General features: G+C 42.9%; 1 protein-coding gene across 1 annotated transcript in view; it reads left to right on the plus strand.

The window, feature by feature from the left end:
- LOXL2 (lysyl oxidase like 2) overlaps window positions 1-20560 on the plus strand; it is a 128853-nt gene that overhangs the window by 72435 nt on the left and 35858 nt on the right. Inside the window, exons 2-8 of the mRNA XM_075346252.1 lie at window positions 3821-4192; window positions 6072-6247; window positions 15105-15316; window positions 16091-16313; window positions 18674-18857; window positions 18939-19090; window positions 20157-20324. Of these exons, the coding sequence (XP_075202367.1) occupies window positions 3856-4192; window positions 6072-6247; window positions 15105-15316; window positions 16091-16313; window positions 18674-18857; window positions 18939-19090; window positions 20157-20324 (1452 nt within the window). The 5' untranslated portion in view covers window positions 3821-3855. The remainder of the gene's footprint in view (window positions 1-3820; window positions 4193-6071; window positions 6248-15104; window positions 15317-16090; window positions 16314-18673; window positions 18858-18938; window positions 19091-20156; window positions 20325-20560) is intronic.

Below are 20560 nucleotides of genomic sequence, written 5' to 3' on the forward strand. Positions count from 1 at the left end.
AACACTAGAAGTCCCAGAAATTTCGAGCTCCCCCCTGAAGTCCCGAAAGAGGGTCAAATGACACTTAGTCCAAACTGAATAGAACTAACTAGAAACTAAATGGCTAAACTCAATGGAAAACAACAACCTCCTGTGGTGCGACAGTAATGGCCTTAATTACAGAACAAAAGACGGTGATTATAGGATGTTGGCTAAAATCCTTCAGGTCATTCGATCCAACCCGTCTCTGGGTTCTAAAAAGGTAGAAATGTTAAATGACCCCTCTCTGAGACGTCTAGTGTTAAGAATAGCGGCTGGAGCTACCTCCACTCTTAAAAACATAAATACCAAACACTGGTAGTCACCCTCCCCAGGTCCACCGCTGACTCCTCTCCACTGCTTGGGTCTAAGTGTTTTGGCTGCAGCGGTAATGTGAACTGTTGAGGTCACGTCAATGCTGCAGCCAAAACACCAAGATACGAGCAGCTGCCGATGCTGGATCTGGATTAGGATAAATACTTGATATTTTTTGTTATTTTATGTATTTAGGAGAGTTTTTGGTCCCCTTTCTTTAACATGGAAAACTTTAACCATTTAAATGCCGTGGGCAATTACTAAAAGCTGCAATTTGAAATGCTAAATCATGCAAAGAATGACTGCAAGAATATAGATATGCATTAAGGCTTAAGGAAATCTAGGAAAAATTTAGATATTTAGCATACAAAAATGGCCATTTCTATATCTGCCCAGTAGCCACGTCAAGGCATATCTCATATACTGGGAACCTACACTGAACTGAAGCCTCTCTCTGGTTTACAAACCTCCATGTGTATGGGCAAGTAGGAACCTGCAATTAGAGAATAAAATCACCTGTGGCTCATGGGGGAGGGGTGCACAGTCAGAGGACATGACTCCATAAGGCTAGTTTCACATTTGCATTGTGCAGCATCCATCGCATTGCGTTGTGTGACAGATGTAACGGATACTTTGCATATAGTGGCACAATTGATGTGACGGATCCTGCAAAACAACGGAATCCGTTGTAGCTTTTTTTCAGCAATTTACTCAACTGAGCATGCGCAGTTGTGTAAACACGGATCTGTCACAGGAATTCGTCAAATAGACCATAGACCATAGACTTCCATTATAAAAATGACTGACGCCGACGGAATCCAGCGCATTGCGTTTTTTTGACACTCTGGGAAGCACAGAAAAACACTACATGCTGCGTTCTTTCCGCCTGGCGGATGCAACGCTTCGTCGGCCGGCAGATGTAACGCAGGACCATCAGTCGCAACGCGTCATCCATACAAGTCCATGGGAAGCAGCGGAATCCGTTAACGGCCGAAACGGCAGATTGCGACTGAAGGAAAAAAACGCAAGTGTGAAACTAGCCTTATCTAGATAAAAAGACTGACGGCACTCACACAATTCAGCCTGAACAGGTGCAAAACTGAACATGACATGTCATGGCGCTCACTGGGGGTAACACCAAAGTCATCGGATGTAGTGTGTACCAAAAAAAAAAAAACCTACCCACCCCCTGAATGTGATCTGCTTATGGCTGGCTGCATGTGGACGGAGACCCGGTCTGCCCAATTAGTGACTCCCATTGGGGTTCAGGTCAACTCCGGGTCCCATTCCGAACTTCATCAAAAATCTGGCTGAAGCGCCGAACCGAACTTCCACGCATTCGCTCATCTCTAGTAATGGATTATCAAAGTAAGCACACCAGCCTCATCAGTTATGAGAGATTTTTTTTTAATAACATATGCTGTTTACATTGTAAAATGAGGGGTGACATAGCACATTGATCCCAAAGACAAAGGCATGCACTCAGAAGCAAATTACACTTTTAATTATTATTTCATATTCTACTGTAACATGTTAAAAAATACTCTTGTAGATGTCAATGAACTGGAATCTCACAGTGCCTTACAAAAGGACAACAGAACCAAATTCCCTTAGTTAAAGATATGCGTAGTCTGATACTTCAACATCAGTTCAGAAAAGGTTGTCAGAATGGCGTTTCTGAAAAGCCCCTGTCTGGGAATTTGGGATATTATCTTCTGACTCATTACAAAGAAATGTAAGAGGATGCCTTAATGTGGAATTCCCCTTTAAAGGCATACTAAAATGTTGGGCCTTCCTTTAATAGACTAGCGCCATCTAGCAACACACGATAAAATAATTAAAAGGAATCTGTTAAGAGGTTTTTGCTATGTAATCTGAGAGCAGCATAACGTAGGGAAAAAGAACCTGATTCCAGCAATGTGTAACTTACTGGGCTGTGTGCTGTAGTTTCAATATAGGCAGTGTTTTATCAGTAGGATATTATCACTACGGAACTAGGCCTCACGTGCAAGACAGTCCAGTTAATCTGTGTAATCCTGCCCCCACCAATGATTGGCAGCTGGCTGATCATGTACAGTGGACACAGAAAGCTATCAATCAGGAGTGTGGGCAGAGTTATACACAGCTCAGCATTCTGAGTACTGCTACATCTATAGCAAAGAAATTTCGTACCTTAGAACGAGGCTCCATAGGATTCGATGGACATCGTGGAACATTACACTATTGAATTATGTCGGAACTTCAAGGATTAGTTTTGAATTAATAAACTAGTCATCGAGGGAGTGTGGGGGAGAGTTTTTATTCACATTGGATTACATCAGAACTTCAAGATTTTTTTAATTGGTGAACAAAGGAGTGTAGGGGAGTCTTTATTGAAATAAACATTTTTTTTTCCTGCGTGTATGTTTTTAACTGTACACTTACCGGGTTAGTAATGGGGGTGTCTGATAGATGCCTCTCCATTACTAATCCCTGGGCTTGATGTCAGCTGTCAATTAACAGCTGACATCAACCCCAACAGTATTTCTCCTTATGCCACTTCCCCAGGGCAATTGGGAAAAGCGGGGCAAAGAATAGTGCATCTAATAGTGGTTCGGTCTGCTATTTTTAAGCTGCGAAGGGCCAAATGACCATGGGCCTTCCCATCCTCATAATTCCAGCTCCCAGCTGTCTGCTTTACCTTGGCTGGATATCAAAAATAGGGGAATCCCACACCATTTTTAAAATTATTGAAATAAATAATTTTAAAAAATACAACTATTTTTGATAACCAGCAAAGATAAAGCAGACAAGTGAAGGATGCAGTTGTCTGCTTTACCTGCACTGGTTATCAAAAATAGGGGGGAGCCCATGTTATTTATTTTCTCGTATTTATTTTGTTCACAGCAGCGTACAGGCAAATTTCCAATGCCGAAAAACTTGTTGATTGGCTGTGCTGCAACCTTTCAAAAACTTTATTCAGCATCTGAACAACACCCGAACTCGGACACGGCCTTCCGTGAAAAGTTTGTGTTTCAGTTTGAGCCCCTGACACTAGGTGTCCGTTACAAACTCCAAAATTTAATGTTTGGGTTTGCTAATCCCTAGTAATAATACTAGGGACTATTTTTTTTAAAATACCACCCACCAAATGTCCATCTTTGGACATGTTAATCAAAAAGCTAAAAAAGCAAAACTGTCTCAAACTGAAAGAAGAGTTGAAAAAACAAATCTTAAATGCTGAAAATGTCAAACTTCAGAAACTGAAAATGTAACCTTAGGAAGTGTAACCAATAATCTACACATTTTTCCTTGAGTGAAGCCGCGGGTATTTTGCTAGTATGTAAAGCTCCTAGTATGTAAAGCCCCTAGTATGTAAAGCCCCTAAGTGTTGGTCTCAGGGTCGTAGGGGGCAGCTGTTTTTTTTTTAATGCAGTACATACAGTATATTGAGATGTTTGTGAGCACAAATCTCATCTCTGCTTTCTGTGTCTTTCTTTCATTACAGGTGAGCTGTTACTTTGTCCACGTTTCTTATAAACTATGTTGGTGGCTCACGTATTCCTCTTCTTCCTTGCTCTGACTGTACCCACATTGGGGCAATATGAGCACTGGCAATACTATCCCGAATATTACCAGCAACAGGCGCCTGAACCACAGCCCACACAGCCACCTAAGCCATCACCAAAAATCCACGTGCGGCTGGCAGGAGAGAAGCGCAAGCACAACGAGGGGAGAGTGGAAGTATTCTATAATGGAGAGTGGGGCACTATCTGCGATGACGATTTCTCTTTGTATGCTGCCCACATAGTCTGTCGAGACCTGGGCTACATGGAGGCAGTGTCATGGGCGCCAAGCTCCAAGTATGGCAAAGGAGAAGGTAAGCTCACTGTAGGCATTTTCCAGTATATCTATTTCGTCATCTGTCAAGCTGGCACAGTGCGGGTAGTATACTGCAAAGTACAGCATAACTATGATAATTCCTGGAACTAAATTAGGATCTGGATGTTCTGGCTGGGCAATACTAATAAGAGACAACCAGTTGGCAAAAATTAAATATATGTGCTGTCTAAAATGTAGCTTGGGTTGGGACGTAACTTGAAGCTCCTTGGTACCCACCCTCAAAGAGCAAACCTCCAAACTCTCATGGATTCAGTGGTACAGTCCCAAAATATGGAGCTGTCCCAGGAGGCTGGGGGTATGTCCTGACTCCAACTCTACAGTTGATCACAATGGTGGAGCAGAGACCACTAAACCCCCACTATTTGGTTTGCCTAGACTGAAGGACTTGCAATTCACATGACATTCACATGAGTGGCAGCAGAGACCATAAGGGCACACAGGCAAGTGGGATGCTTGTATAGCACCCAAGGGGCAAGAGGTTAAATTACTCATCGCCGGGCCTAGTGATGTTGGGTCTGGGGATGTCAAGGGGTGGCCCTTTCACCCGGTTTCGTGGCCCCAAGGTGTACAATAAAGGAGCGGGCGGTGATGGAAAATGGTGGAGGTTGATTTTGTTACGTCACCTGCGTTATGCGGCCAGGGATTAGCCACCGCTGCTGTCGCTGTCCTCTGGGGCGGATGGTAGTAGCAGCTGAGGTGTTTCTGCTCCCCACAGGTGGAGCGGGCCCCGGGGAGGATGATGAGGGGAGTAGTAATGGCAGGCGCCGAAGCGCGGGGAGCCGCCGCTGGGAATGACAGGCGGACACAGTCTCTGCGAGTTCCAGGTGCTTTACTCACAGTTCTTTAAGTAACCCGGTTGCTGCTTCCGAAGCACTCACCACCACTGTGATGGGCCCCAGCCGAGCCCAAGCAACTCAAGGTTCCCACTGTGAGTCCTTTCTGGTCGGGGTCCCTCCAATCCCAGTGTGTGTGGAATGTGGAACAGGTTGTGGGTGTTTCCTGCACTCACCGCAGACCCTGGAATCCTGCGTAGCTGTAGGGAACCCTGGGTGAGCTGGATGCTCCAAGCCTCGGGTCCCATGTCGCACTCAAATGTGTGAGTAGGCGAAGAGTGGACCGAGATCCCAAGTGTGTCTAACCCCTAGCTGTGCCCGGGCCTAACTGACTATGTGTGAAGATGCTCCTTCCCTGTTCCCCAAGTGGTGCCCACCCCCCAGGTGGTTTTCCCAGTGACCGGGAAAATCCCATGCTTCGTGATGGCCACCCCCTATCTACCCCAGGCCATCCCCCCAGTGGGGAGGCACCTGACTGTGTGTGGTTGTGAATGTGAGAATCACCAGCAATTAACCTCCCTTTTGCCCGGGATAACTACTACATCTTAAGGGAGAGGCAGTACCCTGTGGCGACTGAAGCCTTAAGGGCGCCACACTTGTGTGGGGGCATCATAATGTGTGCAGTGGACACTTGGGAGCGGCATCAGAGTACTTGTCTTTCTTTTTTATCTTTCTAAGTTAAATGTTTTTAAAACTGGCACATATGTGACAGATGGCGTTTGGGGCCCTTCAAATAGTGAAGCCTGGGTACGATATATTACTTTATACCCCACATAGCTACATGCTTGGCTGTGATGATGTGTAAAGGCCTAAATATTGGATCAACCATTGACCTACGGTTCTTTATCATCATTTTTGATCACTTTAGAAATCCATATCCACAGTCTTATCATGGCTACTTATTCAATGTAGTGTTTGATAAATGTTGTACTAGGACATGGCCTTAGAAGTCAATGGAAATTATATGTGACTATTAAAATGCTACTCCATGATGTGACGTGACCGCACTTACTGTCTCCACAGGACACATCTGGATGGACAACGTGCACTGTGGAGGGAGGGAGAGAAGCATTTCTGAGTGCAGCCACAATGGCTGGGGAGTGACAGACTGTAAGCATAGCGAGGACGTGGGCGTACAATGCAGCGACCGTAGGATTCCTGGATTCAAATATGACAATGCCCTGGTGGAGAGACTGGAGGTGAGGGAGAAAATGAAATGTTTTTGTCATGTCTCCACCAGAGTCCACTCCTGTGACTTCTGCTTTGAGCACCAGGCACTGCCATATTTCCGCCGTGGGCGGTGCTGGTGATAAGGTAGGAGTCAGTGCCAGTTGCTCTGGTGGGCACAAAGGTCACCCATCCACTAAGCTGGGTTTCCCTGGGACCTGCAGTAGTACTGGCTGACTGTGGTGGTGTGTATCTTCCAGCTGAAGCTACCACCTTTCAACTACAGCCAATGGGAAGGCACCACACCCTTCTTATTCCCCCTCCTGTCTGCTGGTCACCGCCAGATATAGTATACTGCTTGTCTCTGGTTACCACCCTGCTCCTGAATTTTGATCCCTGTGTTTTGACCTCTGCCTGTTTCTGACGACTCTAGTGCCTGCCGTGTTTGTACTTCGCTGCCATCTCTGGTTTGACCTTAGCCTGATTTCCTGACCACCCTCTTGCCTGCCGATTTTGTCCCTTTTTGTACTTCCTGGTTTGGACCCTGCCTGACGACTACTCTTCTCGGGATTGCAGCCTTCCATAGGCAGTGACCTCCTGGACCTTGTTGTAATTCCAGATCCCTGTATAGGGGTTAAAGGGTTTTGGGGTTCTTGGGATCCTGCTGAGTGGCCAAGTAGCCTCTAATGTGTCCGTGACAGCCATCCGGAGTCTGTGATCTCAAGCAGACGTCACACTGTTAACCATGGGGCTTAAAATCTTCACTTTACCCCTATCGCATGGGCTTATTCACACATCAGTGATTTTATTTCCAGTGCTCCAAAAAATTGACCGGTTTTCATCAATGTCTCACATTCATCTCACAACCATTTTTTTTAACCACACTAGTTTTCTTTTCGTATGTCAAAATGAAAACTGTTGAAGGTTTTCCAACCTGATCTTAGCAATTTGTCAATGGGCACCGGACAGCAACACAAATGGCATCTGGTGGGTGATCGTTTTTTGGGGGGACCCACTCACTTGCATTAGATAAACAAATGGGAGCAAAGTAGGATATGTCTCCATTATTTTATGTATAACCGATCAATCCGCAAAGAAAAAAAGACTAATTGAATTCAATATGTCTGTGCGGATGACAAACACTGTGAATGAAATCAATCACAGACTAGTAAATTGGATCTAGGACAACTGAATAGATATGATGGAAGCAGACCCAACAGTGGAGAGGGCACCCAACTTCTCTGCCCCTTCTACATTGGTTGGGTGAACTTGCATTGGACTTTCCTTCACTATACCTATCACTACGAGTGGAAGAAAGGTGATTCCGGTAGCGAAATAGGAAAGGGTTCTTTACAGTTAGAGCAGTCAGACTGTGGAATACCCTACCACAAGAGGTAGTAATGGCAAATACTATAACAGCTTTTAAAACAGGGCTGCATGATTTCTTCAGTACATAACATTGTCGGTTATAAATGATTTAGTGACAAAATGTATAATTGGTGGAGGAAGGTGGAACTAGATGGAGCGAGGGCTTTTTTTCAACCTATGTAACTATGTAAAAATTAAAGAACAAAGAAAGTTGGCCTAATGCCGGCTATACAGGATAGCTGTCAGCTGAGCGATTATTCAGCTGACACCTGACTCCCCTACATAGAGGGGCACACGGCATGTCAGCTTATTGGCCTGCGGCACAAAAGGATTGTGTGATTGTATTCCAACAACCAGATCATTATATCCTCTGGTATAATCTATCATCTATCGGGGGACAATCCGTAGGCCCACATAATCATTAGCTGGTGGTCTGATCAAGCCGAAATCAGTGGGTTCGGACGACTTTTATTCAATGTTTTTATGCATCAGATGCAGCCCCCTTACAAGACGGCTGGTGTCCTCAGAGGACCTTGTGGACTAAAGGAATCAGTCACACTCATCTGACGACATGGCTGGCCAGTGATGACTATCACATTCATCACTTAATTATGTCATATTTTCCATGAACCACCATTATGGTGTCCCTCACACACCCAGTGTATATCTCATACACGCCTCTCTATATGCAGTTATTTCTGAAAATAATACACATCATTATTATACCACCTTCCTATAAAGGGCAATATGTTCAATATGGTTAGCGGGTATACTAGTGATATCATTCATATATGAATGCACATGCCTTTCATCAACTAGTTTTTTTATATGCAGTCATTTTACTTAACCCTAGTTTACAAAATATTAATTGCTCATATATCAGGCTTGGCTGTTGCAGCCACCGGATATTTCGGCTGATCTACGGCCTAAAGAGTGGGAGCGGATCCTCACTGCACTGCGTAGGCTTGTGTTTGCACATGACTATCACACCTAGTGTACAGTACACATTTCCGAGCTCACAATCTCTCTGTATACACAGTGCTGTACTGTGCCACATACATGTCCCACTGAGACAGTCACATGCTCGGGCATTCTGATCTGAAAGGTATCGGAAAATTGCTTTTTTAGCAGTCTACCTATATGATGTGATGAATAAAATGCTCATCATACGATCCACCAGTATCCATTGATCCTACAGAGATATATAAAATAACTAATATCGTGTGTGTGTGTATATATATATATATATATATATATATATATATATATACATATATGTATATATATATATACTGTATATATCTACAGTCATGGCCAAAAGTGTCGGCACCCTTGAAATAGTTGCAGAAAATGAAGTATTTCTCTTAGAAAATTATTGCAATTAAACATGTTTTGTTATACACATGCTCCTTTCCTTTGTGTTTATTGGGATAACATAAAACAATCTCAGTAAAAGAGGCAAATTGGACATAATTTCCAAAAAAATTTTTTGCACTTTTCCAAAATTGTGTGTAAACTTTGATTCAAGCATGTGATGCTCGTACAAACTCAGTTGTGGCGAGTAACAGGTGCGGGCAATATGAAAATCACACCTGAAACCAGATAAAAAGGCAAGAAGTTGGCTCAATATTAGCATTGTGTATGCCACACTAAGCACGGAGAACAGAAAGAGAAAAGAACTGTCTGAGGACTTGAAAACCGAAATTGTTGAAAAATATCAACAATCTCAAGGTTACAACTCCATCTTCAGAGATCATGATGTTTAACAACCCATGGCACCGTAGCTAATCTCTCTGGAAGTGGACGTCAGTGAATAATTGATGAAAGGTTGCAACGAAGGATAGTCTGGATGGTGGATAAGCAGCCCCAATCATGATCCAAAGAAACTCAGGCTGTCCTGCAGGCTCAAGGTGCATCAGTGTCAGTGCAAACTATCCATTCACATTCAATGAAATGAAACACGGTGGCAGGAGACCCTGGAGGACCCCACTGCTGACAAAGAGGCATAAAAAAGCTAGTTCTGCAGTTTGCCAAAATATATATGAGTAAGTCAACATCCTTCTGGGAAAGTGTCTTGTGGACAGATGATACCAAGATAGAGCTTTTTAGTAAAGCACATCATTCCACTGTTTACCGAAAACAAAATGAGGTCTTCAAAGAAAAGAACACAGGACCTACAGTCAAATATTGTGGAGGTTAGGACCTTTACTGTGTGCAAGTCATCTTGAAATCTGAAGATTACCAAAGGATTTTGGGTCACAATGTAGTGCCCAGTGTCAGAAAGCTAAGTTTGCGTCCTAGGTCATTGGTCTTCCAGCAGGACACTGACCCCAAACATACTTCAAGAAGCTCCCAGAAGTGGATGAAAACAAAAGCACTGGAGAGTTCTAAAGTGGCAGCAATCAGTCCACATCTAAATCCCATTGAACACATGTGGAGAAATCTTAAAATTGCTGTTGGGAGAAGACGCCTTCAAATATGAGAGACCTGGAGCAGATTACAAAAGAAGAGTCCAAAATTCCAGGTGAGAGGTGTAAGAAGCTTGATGATGGTTATAGGAAACGATTGATTGCAGTTACTTATTCCAAAGCGTGGGCTATTAATGTGAGGGTGCCAACATTTTTTTTCGGGCTCATTTTTGGAGTTTTGTGTGAAAATATGTCCAATTTGCCGTTACTTCTATGTTTTTTTTGGGGGGGTTCACCGAATAGGCACAAAGTAAATAAGCATGTGTATTATAAAATATGCGTAATTGCAATAAATGTCTGGGAGAAATACTTTATTTTCTGGAACAATTTCAAGGGTGCCAACATTTTCAGCCATGACTGTGTTTATAAATACTATATATATATATAAATATATATATATATATATATATATATATAAAATCTACAGTGTGATGCAAAAGTAGGTGGACAGTATGTGTAATAGGGTTATCAAACATGGTATAAAGTGAAACTGACTCAGTTGCCCTTAGCAACCAATCAGATTCCACTTTTCATTCTTCACAGACTCTTTGGAAAATGAAAGGTGGAATCTGATTGGTTGCTAGGGGCAACTGAGTCAGTTTCACTTTACACCATGCTTGATAACCCTATTACACATACTGTCCACCTACGTTTGGACCACCTTATATATAGATCTGGTGGAACCCTCATATGAAGGATATGCTTCCAATAAAAATGTTACTTTTGCAAATTTCTATTCCTGCCAAAAAGAAGCGCCGTCATCATTCTTCACCCACGGGCGTCTCACCTATCCTTATTTATGTCCCTAATTAGTTCTACCATGATGTGAGGGATTTGCTTTAGGTGTGCCCCTGCCAATGTCTCTGGGCACTGTTTGCTCTCTGCCCGGGCTGAGCTGCTGCCTGTCTGATCCTGGTATTGCGGCCCGGAGTGTTTGGTCTGGGTGTCGTGTGAAGCGTCTGGGTCACAAGTTCAGTTTCTCATCTGCATGAAGAAGCTGTGTTTGCAGAGTGTGGTCACAGCTAGCGAGGGTATATATAGCAGGCGATCTACACACTATGTGTACACAGCTCAACACTGGGGGAGTGTGAGGCGGTATATTTAGGCCTTGCCTCAGCTTTTCTGCAAATGTCGAGTCAATTTTCATCAGACATGGTGTCAGAGCAGATAAGCCCTGCTTAGTTGACTCTGGGGTGTTTTCCATGTGAACCTATTTGTCGATCTTTCTGTGCATTTCTTGTCTCCGTAGGACAGGTTCAGTGCGATGTCTCACCTGGTCAGGTGGAGTCTCGGAGTCTTCGGCTCGGATGAGCTGTTATTGAGTAGTACAGTTAGATGACATTGGGTCTCCGAGATGGACAGGTTGGAACAATGGAGGCTATAATGCTTGGTCGGCATCTGAAGGAGTTGAGTAGTAGTTCACAGGGTAGCCGGAGATTCAGTGAAGCAGTCACAATCACTGCTAACCAATATCAGATAAGAAAGAGATCCAAATACCAATTCACAATCAAAAAAATCACTTTAAAATTTTAATTCTTAATCATGATCATTAAAACACTATAAGGCATGTACAAAAAACACACTCCATAAAAAGAGGGTGGACTAGAGGGTAATTGCAGAAGAAAAAAAGGTAAGGATGTATAATATACCTGAGAGGCCCTGTTTTACCCCTAAAGTTTCACCCTGCCTTGCTGCTGAGGTCGGCACCCTAAGTAAAATGCAAATGGCGCCCCCGCTCACCGGCGACTCACCCTCAGAGACCCTATGGAGTCCCTACAATAAGTCCAACCAACACAAATGATATCCACCACAAAAAAATAGGTAAATAAATAATTCTGACCAAAAGGTACAATGACCTGAGTCAAACACTGATAATCTCAAAAAATTGTATCCACTAGCCACAAAATATGTTGAGCCCTAATAGATCCTTTCACTGACTTCTTAACACACTTTGGGTTTAGTCTTTCCCCAGTTTGTCGACGAACATAATGTTTCCCATCAGACCCAAATAAATTAAACTTGCTTTCATCACTAAAATGAACCATGGACCACTTCTCCTTTGTCCACACAACATTCTCCTCACCAAAGGTGAGTCTAGCCTTTTAATTCTTTCTGGTAATGAGAGGTTTGATTACTGCAGAGTGGGCTTTCAGTCCAAATGCTCTTAAACGTCATGACACTGTATGACAAGACAGATCCTTAAGGCCCCGTCACACACAGAAATAAATCTTTGGCAGATCTGTGGTTGCAGTGAAATCATGGACATATTGTTCCATTTGTACACAGCCACAAACCTGGCACTGATTGTCCACAATTTCACTGCAACCACAGATCTGCCGCAGACTTATCTCTGTGTGTGACAGGGCCTTTACCCTCTTCAGTGCTGAACTGGCGAGCAATTCCAGCTGCAGTGTTGAAATGATTACCCATGGAGATCCTCCACATTATCCTGTCCTCTCTTTCATTTGTCTATCGAGGGCGACCAGCCTTCTTGGGAGGCTTGAAAGAATTTGTGATGTTGTAAAGATGCAATATTCTTAAAATCACAAACTTGGAACGACCAACTTCTCTTGCTATGGCTGATATGGTCACCCCTTTGGCCTTCATTTGGACAACCTGCTGCTGGAGGGTTTCAGTCACTTTACAACGGCACACCATTTTTGCAGTCATAGCAAACTGGAAAGTTAGGCTGCCAGTTGCATAGGGTTTGTCAGATAATTAGTGAAATTAGCACCACGTGCCAGACTAACACCAATAACTTGCAGGTATCTGAAAGTGTTCTCTAATTTTGATCCGTGTTATTTTACTTTTATCTCAATTACATTTTTATAATGTGCTTTGGAATATATTCAGTTTATTAAATAAGCTTAAAATACTGCGAGATTACTCATGTTGGGATATAATCACATAGGACTACACAATGACCGTAATATTTAGGAAATTGTGTGTTGTTCTCTAATTTTGATCTCCAGTGTATGCATGTGTATATATATATATATATATATATATATATATATATAGGTAGTTAGACATTTCTCCTACATTATGTCCAGTTATAAATAGTTGCTTTTATAATGGAAAGAGACGTCTATAAAATACAATACGTCTGTGTCTAAACAGGTCCTATGGGGGTTAAACACACATCTGGCAGACACCCCCTATAGGACGGGGCCTCCCCCTTCATTCTGCTGTGGTCGGGCTGACTGTGACTCACTCTGGCGGTGTAGATGGCTATAACAGAGCACTGTTATCCCGGACTCTCGGCTAGACTGCTGAGCTAACACTCCGTGTAATGGCCATCCCAATCTGGTTCACCTCAGACCTATTTTACGTTTAGTGTGACTCATAATCTGATAACTCATAAACCTAGAAATACATTTCTAAAAGCCCTCCACAGTACAGCCTGTATACCTCATCATACAGAATACTCTTTCTAGTGATTCCTGACTCAGGAGTATATTATGTACCTACATATTTATGACACTGTATTTAGCAGACCCTATTAGGGTATCATGGAGGATCTGGTGCTTATATCTTGCACAGACACACCATTGAGCATGCTTAAAGGGTTATTCCCCTCTTCATGAATGGGTATTGTCTGTAGTGCTTGTGAATACAAGCAATTTTGTAAGTTCAAAAAGGATAAAGTGCAAACTACGCTATGTGCCCAACAAAAAGATCCCAATAATACAAACACATGTATTGAAGATCCTACAAATATTGACGATATGTCTTGTGATGACTGACATCCAAAATCCAATGTAGCTGTTGTACAGTGAGTTGATTTTCCAATCGGTGGAAGAAGATTGATCATACTTTCTCGATCGTTTCTATATAGAGTCAGTATATGTGGTTCTGCTTCCCGGCCGGTAGCACTGCACCAGACTAATAACAGTCCAAATGAAGCGGTCCGGTCCAGACGGTGTGATGTCACCCGCTACACAACAATTCGTGGCTCAAGAAGTGAATATCCCACACGTTTCGAAGGAGTCGTCCTTCCTCAGAGATTACGACTTCTATGCATTTCATGGATTACATAAAAAATTGTTATGAGAGTCCTCAGTGGTTGATACCTTTTAATGGCTAACTGAAAAGATGGTAATAATTGCAAGCTTTCGAGACTACTCAGGTCTCTTCATCAGGCATGGTATAACACAAAATCTGAAGAGTCACATATTTATACACAACAGGACTTAGACTGGCTAACACGGTACAAAGATATATTTTACTTGTATGGATTACATAGGCAGTCATGGCTTCAGCAGACTGTGTAACCAATAATACAAAGTATCCATATTTTTCCTTTTAATTCATAAATGCAAAAAATTTGATTTTGCTATTCAGACCTGATGGATTCCGAGTATTTTATTAAGAAATCCAGTGACTCTCTGCTTTAGACATTTGATGCAGTTTCCACCCCTCCAGTCATGGCCACCTATATAAATCTTTTTGATTTTCTCTTAATTTTTCTTTTCTACTTCCCACCTATATAAACCTATGAAATCAGTAGGAGCCGTAATCCCAACTCCTTTGAAACGCGTTGGGTATTCATTCCTTGATCCACGTACTGTTCCGTAGCTCAACAGTAATTGTAGTAATTAATAATTTTAGTATTTTTCTGGTGGAGATGGATCATTTATGAGGTTCAATAGGTTTCCTAAATAATGGACACGATATGATTTTCCATGTTTTCTGCTGTTTTTGAACCAAGATTTCTGAAAATGTTTGACCTGTTTGTCCAAAGTTTGGGCTTTGTGAATTTTAGACTCTACATATTAAAGGGAACCGTTAGAAGGATTTAACTAAGGGTATGGCTGTATAGGTGATAGAACAACATTAAAAATGATACCTGTCTTGTAGTAATCACATGTGATCGTTGAGTAATTAAGCCATGAAGCGAAATGCGAATTAGCTGTGGAGTGCATTGTGGGCGTGTCGATGCACTTAAGAGTACATTGATACTCCCCCCCGTGCACTTACTAACTAATTTACAAAAGCGAAAGAGAATCGGATTTCCAGTCCAGCTTCTTATTAAATATTTCTTTCACACTAGGAGCTACATATTCAGGTTGAAGATGTGCGTATACGGGCAATCCTGGCCACATATCGAAAACGTATCCCTGTAACAGAAGGCTACGTAGAAGTCAAGGTAGACGGCACTTGGAAGCAGGTGTGTGATACACTGTGGACCCAGAAGAACAGCAGGGTAATATGTGGCATGTTCGGCTTCCCTGGAGAGAGAAAATACAACCAGAAGGTGTACAAGTAAGTGGGCAATCCTCACAAACAATACTATATGGAAATGTTCTAAATTCTGAAACATTCTTTTAAGTCCCTATTGGTTGCATAACCCACCAGGGGTAGAGTATGTACCTACCATGTGAATGACATTTTCTTATAGAAATTGACCTTCTGTACAGTTGGTAAAATTTCTATTGCGAATTCTCAAAGCCAATTTCACTCCTTACAATTTTGAGGGGTTAAATACGCATTGAATTGTGCCCCAAACCCACATACAAATGTTGTAGTGTTTCTTTGCAGATTTGCCTTACATTTCATGTGTGTGAAATACCCTGATTAGCCTGAAGAGCCTACAAACACCCATTAGAGGGTAATAGATTTACTTTATTCCATCTTTTACTCAACTGGTTCTCCACCATCCATCTGTCCAGACATTAAATACATTGGCAATGTTCCTCCGTGCATAAAGGATAATTATTTATTCTAACCCAAATCGATTGATTTCCATGGTTCTTAGTAGTGATGAGCGAGCACTACCATGCTCTGGTGCATGGAAATCGAAACGAGCAAGTCAATGCTCAAGTACTCAACTCATATGAAGAGTATAATGGAAGTCAATGTGAAACTTGAGCATTTTTCAGGAAGATCTTCTGAAGTCCCCCACTGACTTAATTTATACTCAATACATAAGTCGCGCACTTGAGTGTCTGGCCTTCTCGTTCCGAGCACCCAAGCATGGTAGTACTCGCTCATCACTAGTTCTTAGCCTTTGACTAATTAAACTTCATCTTTCTCCAGAATGTTTGCGACTCGCAAGAAACACAGTTATTGGCAGTTCTCAGCAAACTGTACCGGGAATGAGGCCCATATCTCCACCTGCACCGTGGGGGGAGTACTGACCCCAGAGACCACCTCTAACCAGACTTGCTCCAGTGGCGCTCCTGCTGTCGTGAGCTGTACTCCTGGAAGAGCCTTTGCCCCCAGTCCAGTCAGCGGCTTTCGCAAAGCATTTCGCCAAGAGGTACAAACTGCGTTATGTCACAAATACAATAATAATCGTGAGAAGACTGCCATCAATCACAAATTAAATAGATTGTGTCAATGGACCAACAAAACCAAACCTAGAAATGTTGTGATTAGTCCTGAAACTGTAATGTTACATTCCCACGATTGATGAGTAATGGTGAGGTTTCGATGTTGCAGCATTTTTGCACATTTTTGGTAAATTAGGTTATTTGATACTTCCAGGTTCTTTATTGATATACTCCTCTGCAGATTACATGAGTCTTTAGTGCATTTAGACAACAGAAACACACTAACCTTAACCTTGAAGAGAGTCAGAAACACAACATGACTGTCCAACCTAAGATCTAGGTGTCCAAAACAGTTCAGTGCACCTTCCTACGATACCTACTCTTTTTCTACCTATCGTTACCCTTCTTTTACTTCTGTAAAGCTAGAGCTGTCAATCAAGGATGAGGAGGTGCAAAGATAGATGGAAATTAAGAAAGTGGGAAGGTACACTGAAGTGTATGACCACATGTCATGATAGTGATGGAGTGATCGGGAATCGGGGCTCCTAAACTGATCTTCAGGCTAGGGAAGCCCATAGCTGTCCCTTATCCCATATGTATACCTAGTGGTGGCGAGGTCTGGACCCCCAGCATAACCCTAACTCCTGAGAAGCCCTGATCTTATACCCCCACCCCAAGAGGGGGCCACGACTAGAGTGATAAATCCCCACACAAATATACAGACAGGGAGGGACTAAAATTCACACCCACAGTAGTCAATCACGGAGGTAAAGACAATTTGTGCACAGGGAAGAAATGAAGAAAAGGAAGGAAATACACAACAACAAGGGTATCTCCAAAACACACCACGATAGCATACAACAGTCTTCCAGCAGCTAAATCACCATGCTAAAAAACGGTATCACTTTCGCTATATTTGGCATAGAGGTGCAGGATCCACCATCTTTTAAAGTACAAAAAAGGAAAGAAAATGCAATCAAAACCCAAATTATGAAAGTGAAAAACTTTATTAATCAGGTGAATGGCGTGTGGCACAAAAAGCAAGATTGGGGCGCACATGCCAGGGGGAACCCAAATTATCGTAATTAAATCAGGTAATGTTTGCCCCCCTGACGAAAGCTCTCTAGCCGAAACGGATGTTGGGGTGGACGCCATCCCACGTGGTTACCCTGACCCAGTCCCCCAGGTGAGCGTTTGTCTCCTATATAGGTTTAGATAGCTATTATTTCATCCCCTGGTGGTCACTTTCTATGTGGTATTTTCCATGCAGTTGACTGGTGTCTTTCATGGGGCATTATATACTGTGCAACATAGTTGGCTATCATGTAAATTTTGCTAGCCTAATTTTTTGCAAGCGCAGTGTTGGTTGTACAATTAGGTAACATTACATGATTTAATTACGATAATTTGGGTTCCCTCTGGAATGTGCGCCCCAATCTTGCTTTTTGTGCCACATGCCATCATTTCCACCTAATTAATAAAGTTTTTCACAGTAATAATTTGGGTTTTGATCGCATCTTCTTTCCTTTTTTTATCATATGGTTGCAGCAATTTGCCCTGGTCCATCTTTTAACTAATTTGTGATTATTTACTATATTTATTGCCTGGCTATCATGTAACGTAATTGGTTGGCTGCTGATTATGATTCATTTTTTAAAGGGTGGAGGCGGCTGTGATAGATCTTCAGTAACCTGTGACCCTAGCAGCACTTCACAGGCCAGCAGGAATTTACTCCTGCCAAAACGATCACCAGTGAACACAAAACTGGTTGACGCCCGGCTCTGACTTATCAACACAGAAGCACCAGACTCTACAGTTTAGGCCGGGGTCACACTTGCGTGTGACTCATGCGAGAATCGGATCGCACTGCCCGGACCTGCCGCGGCTCCCCTGAAAGGAGCGAGTCAGCATCATAGAAATACATACAGCGGAGCAGCTCCTGGCAGAATAGAAGGCGGCCGGTCCGTGCAGTGCGATCCGGTTCTCGCACGAGTCACACGCAAGTGTGACCCCGGCCTTAAACAGAGTCCGAAGTCACCATGACACCTGGTGCATATAGAGCAGCACACCAAGAGTATGTGGTTGGTTTGGACAGTCAACTCCCTTTAACATGACCTATTAGTCAGTCTAATAGTACCTAAAAGGTACCGAATTTCCAGTTCCCTAGTATGGCTGTAAAAGAGAATTCCTTCAGTATTAATCCAAAATATCTGCCTACCATAAAAGAAAAGCAGATGGGGTATGCTGTGAACAATTGACCTCTGTGCCATAAGCTTATTAATGATGGTGTTCTTTAAGGATTTATGTTGTTTTTCTCACTGCGATGTAATCTTTACTCTTTATACAGCAGCCACTGGTACGTCTGAGAGGTGGTGCCAATATTGGAGAAGGACGAATTGAGGTTCTGAAGAATAATGAGTGGGGAACAATTTGTGATGATCGATGGAACTTGGTGTCTGCCAGTGTGGTCTGCCGGGAACTGGGGTTTGGAAGTGCCAAAGAGGCTCTGGTGGGAGCACAGCTGGGGCAAGGTAATATAAGAACGGAGGCAACGATATATGTTCTACTGGACGATGTGAAAGTGACTCACGCTGGTTTATGTCTCTTCTTAGGAATGGGCCACATCCATATGAGTGAGATCCAGTGCACTGGTTTTGAAAAGTCAATTATAGACTGCAAATTCAATGCACATTCCTCAAGCTGCAACCACGAGGAGGACGCTGCAGTGAGGTGTAACATACCAGCCATGGGATTCCAGAACCAGGTGAGATAAAGATGAAATGATTACTAATAGTGATGGGCAAATAGTAAAATATTTGGGCTCGGATTATTCTTATCGAAAACCTAGTACTATTCAAGTATTTGTCTTGAATAACGGACCCAAGCTATTTTCTGGAATATCTTAAAGAAAAATGGCGAGGTCCTCATTGACTTGCATTAGATTCGTTATTCGTGACGAATACAGGAATAATTCTAGGTATTCAGTATGAATAATCTGAACCCGAATATTTAGTATTCGCCCATCACTAATTACTAGGTGAATGGTAGGTCCCTTCTTAGAGAAGATTAGATCAGTCACTCAAATTGCATCCTACCTTGTACCTGTATTCTACTGTCCATGGCAATCGGTATCACTATCCTATATCCTAGTTTTGGGCAAGAAACCGGCCCCTTTCACACATCTTTTTTGTGCCATCAGCCACAATCCGTCGAATTTTGGAAAAAAAACGGATCTGGCGACTGCTGCCGCTGGATCCATTTTTTCTCATAGACTTGTAGCGATGGATGCGACGCATGGTCTCATGTTTCATCCGCCGTTCGACAGATCCATCAAAAATTGTTTGTCCATCGGACGGAGACAACGGACAAAGTAATGGTTTTTTGTCTGTCGAAAAAAAGGACAGCAACGGATCCGTTGCCGTCTGTCGTCTAGTAGAATGGAAGCCTATGGGTGCAGGATCCATCGTAATCAGTCAAATGACGGAATCCGGCGACAGATTCCGTTTTTTTTTAACTGAGCACGCTCAGATGGCGTAAAGAAACTGATGCGACAGATCCGTTTTTTCGATGGATCCGTTGCATCAGTTTTCCCACAATCTGCAACAGATCCATCGAGCCAACGGATTGTGACTGATGGCAGAAAACTGATGTGTGAAAAGGGATGGCAAGTGGCGGTCAGTGAACAGTGGCCCTCTAGTCTCATCTTCTCTTCTATAAGTAGAAGGCAAACCAGGATATGTCTGATGTTTCCCTCCAAAATGAGTAAATCTGGATTTATAGGTACCATGAAAATTGTATTTTGGCACAAGTATGTTTGTGTTTCCACACAGGTCCGTCTAAATGGTGGCCGTAGCCCCACAGAGGGACGGGTTGAGGTTCTGATGGAGCGTAACGGCACACTGAAATGGGGCACTGTGTGTAGTGACAGCTGGGGCACCATGGAGGCCATGATTGTGTGCAGGCAGCTCGGGCTGGGTTTCGCCAGCCATGCGTTCCAGGTAAGCTGTGAATATTATGTAATTCACATGGACCACACAGGGTTTGGTGATGCTGCTGCTGTTTTTCTTCTGATCTATTTTGGGTAATGGTACGTCACTGCTTATGTAACTGTTTTGACTTGAAATTATTACAGCTAATTATGTAATTGAATTTTCTTGCACTGTCACCTTCATGTTGACTTCATGCCTGAAGGATATTGATGTTTCCTGATGATTTTCCAGGCTCCTTTTTAAGC

Source organism: Anomaloglossus baeobatrachus, chromosome 4 (assembly GCF_048569485.1).
Source record: "Anomaloglossus baeobatrachus isolate aAnoBae1 chromosome 4, aAnoBae1.hap1, whole genome shotgun sequence".
Classification (NCBI taxonomy): Eukaryota; Metazoa; Chordata; class Amphibia; order Anura; family Aromobatidae; genus Anomaloglossus; species Anomaloglossus baeobatrachus.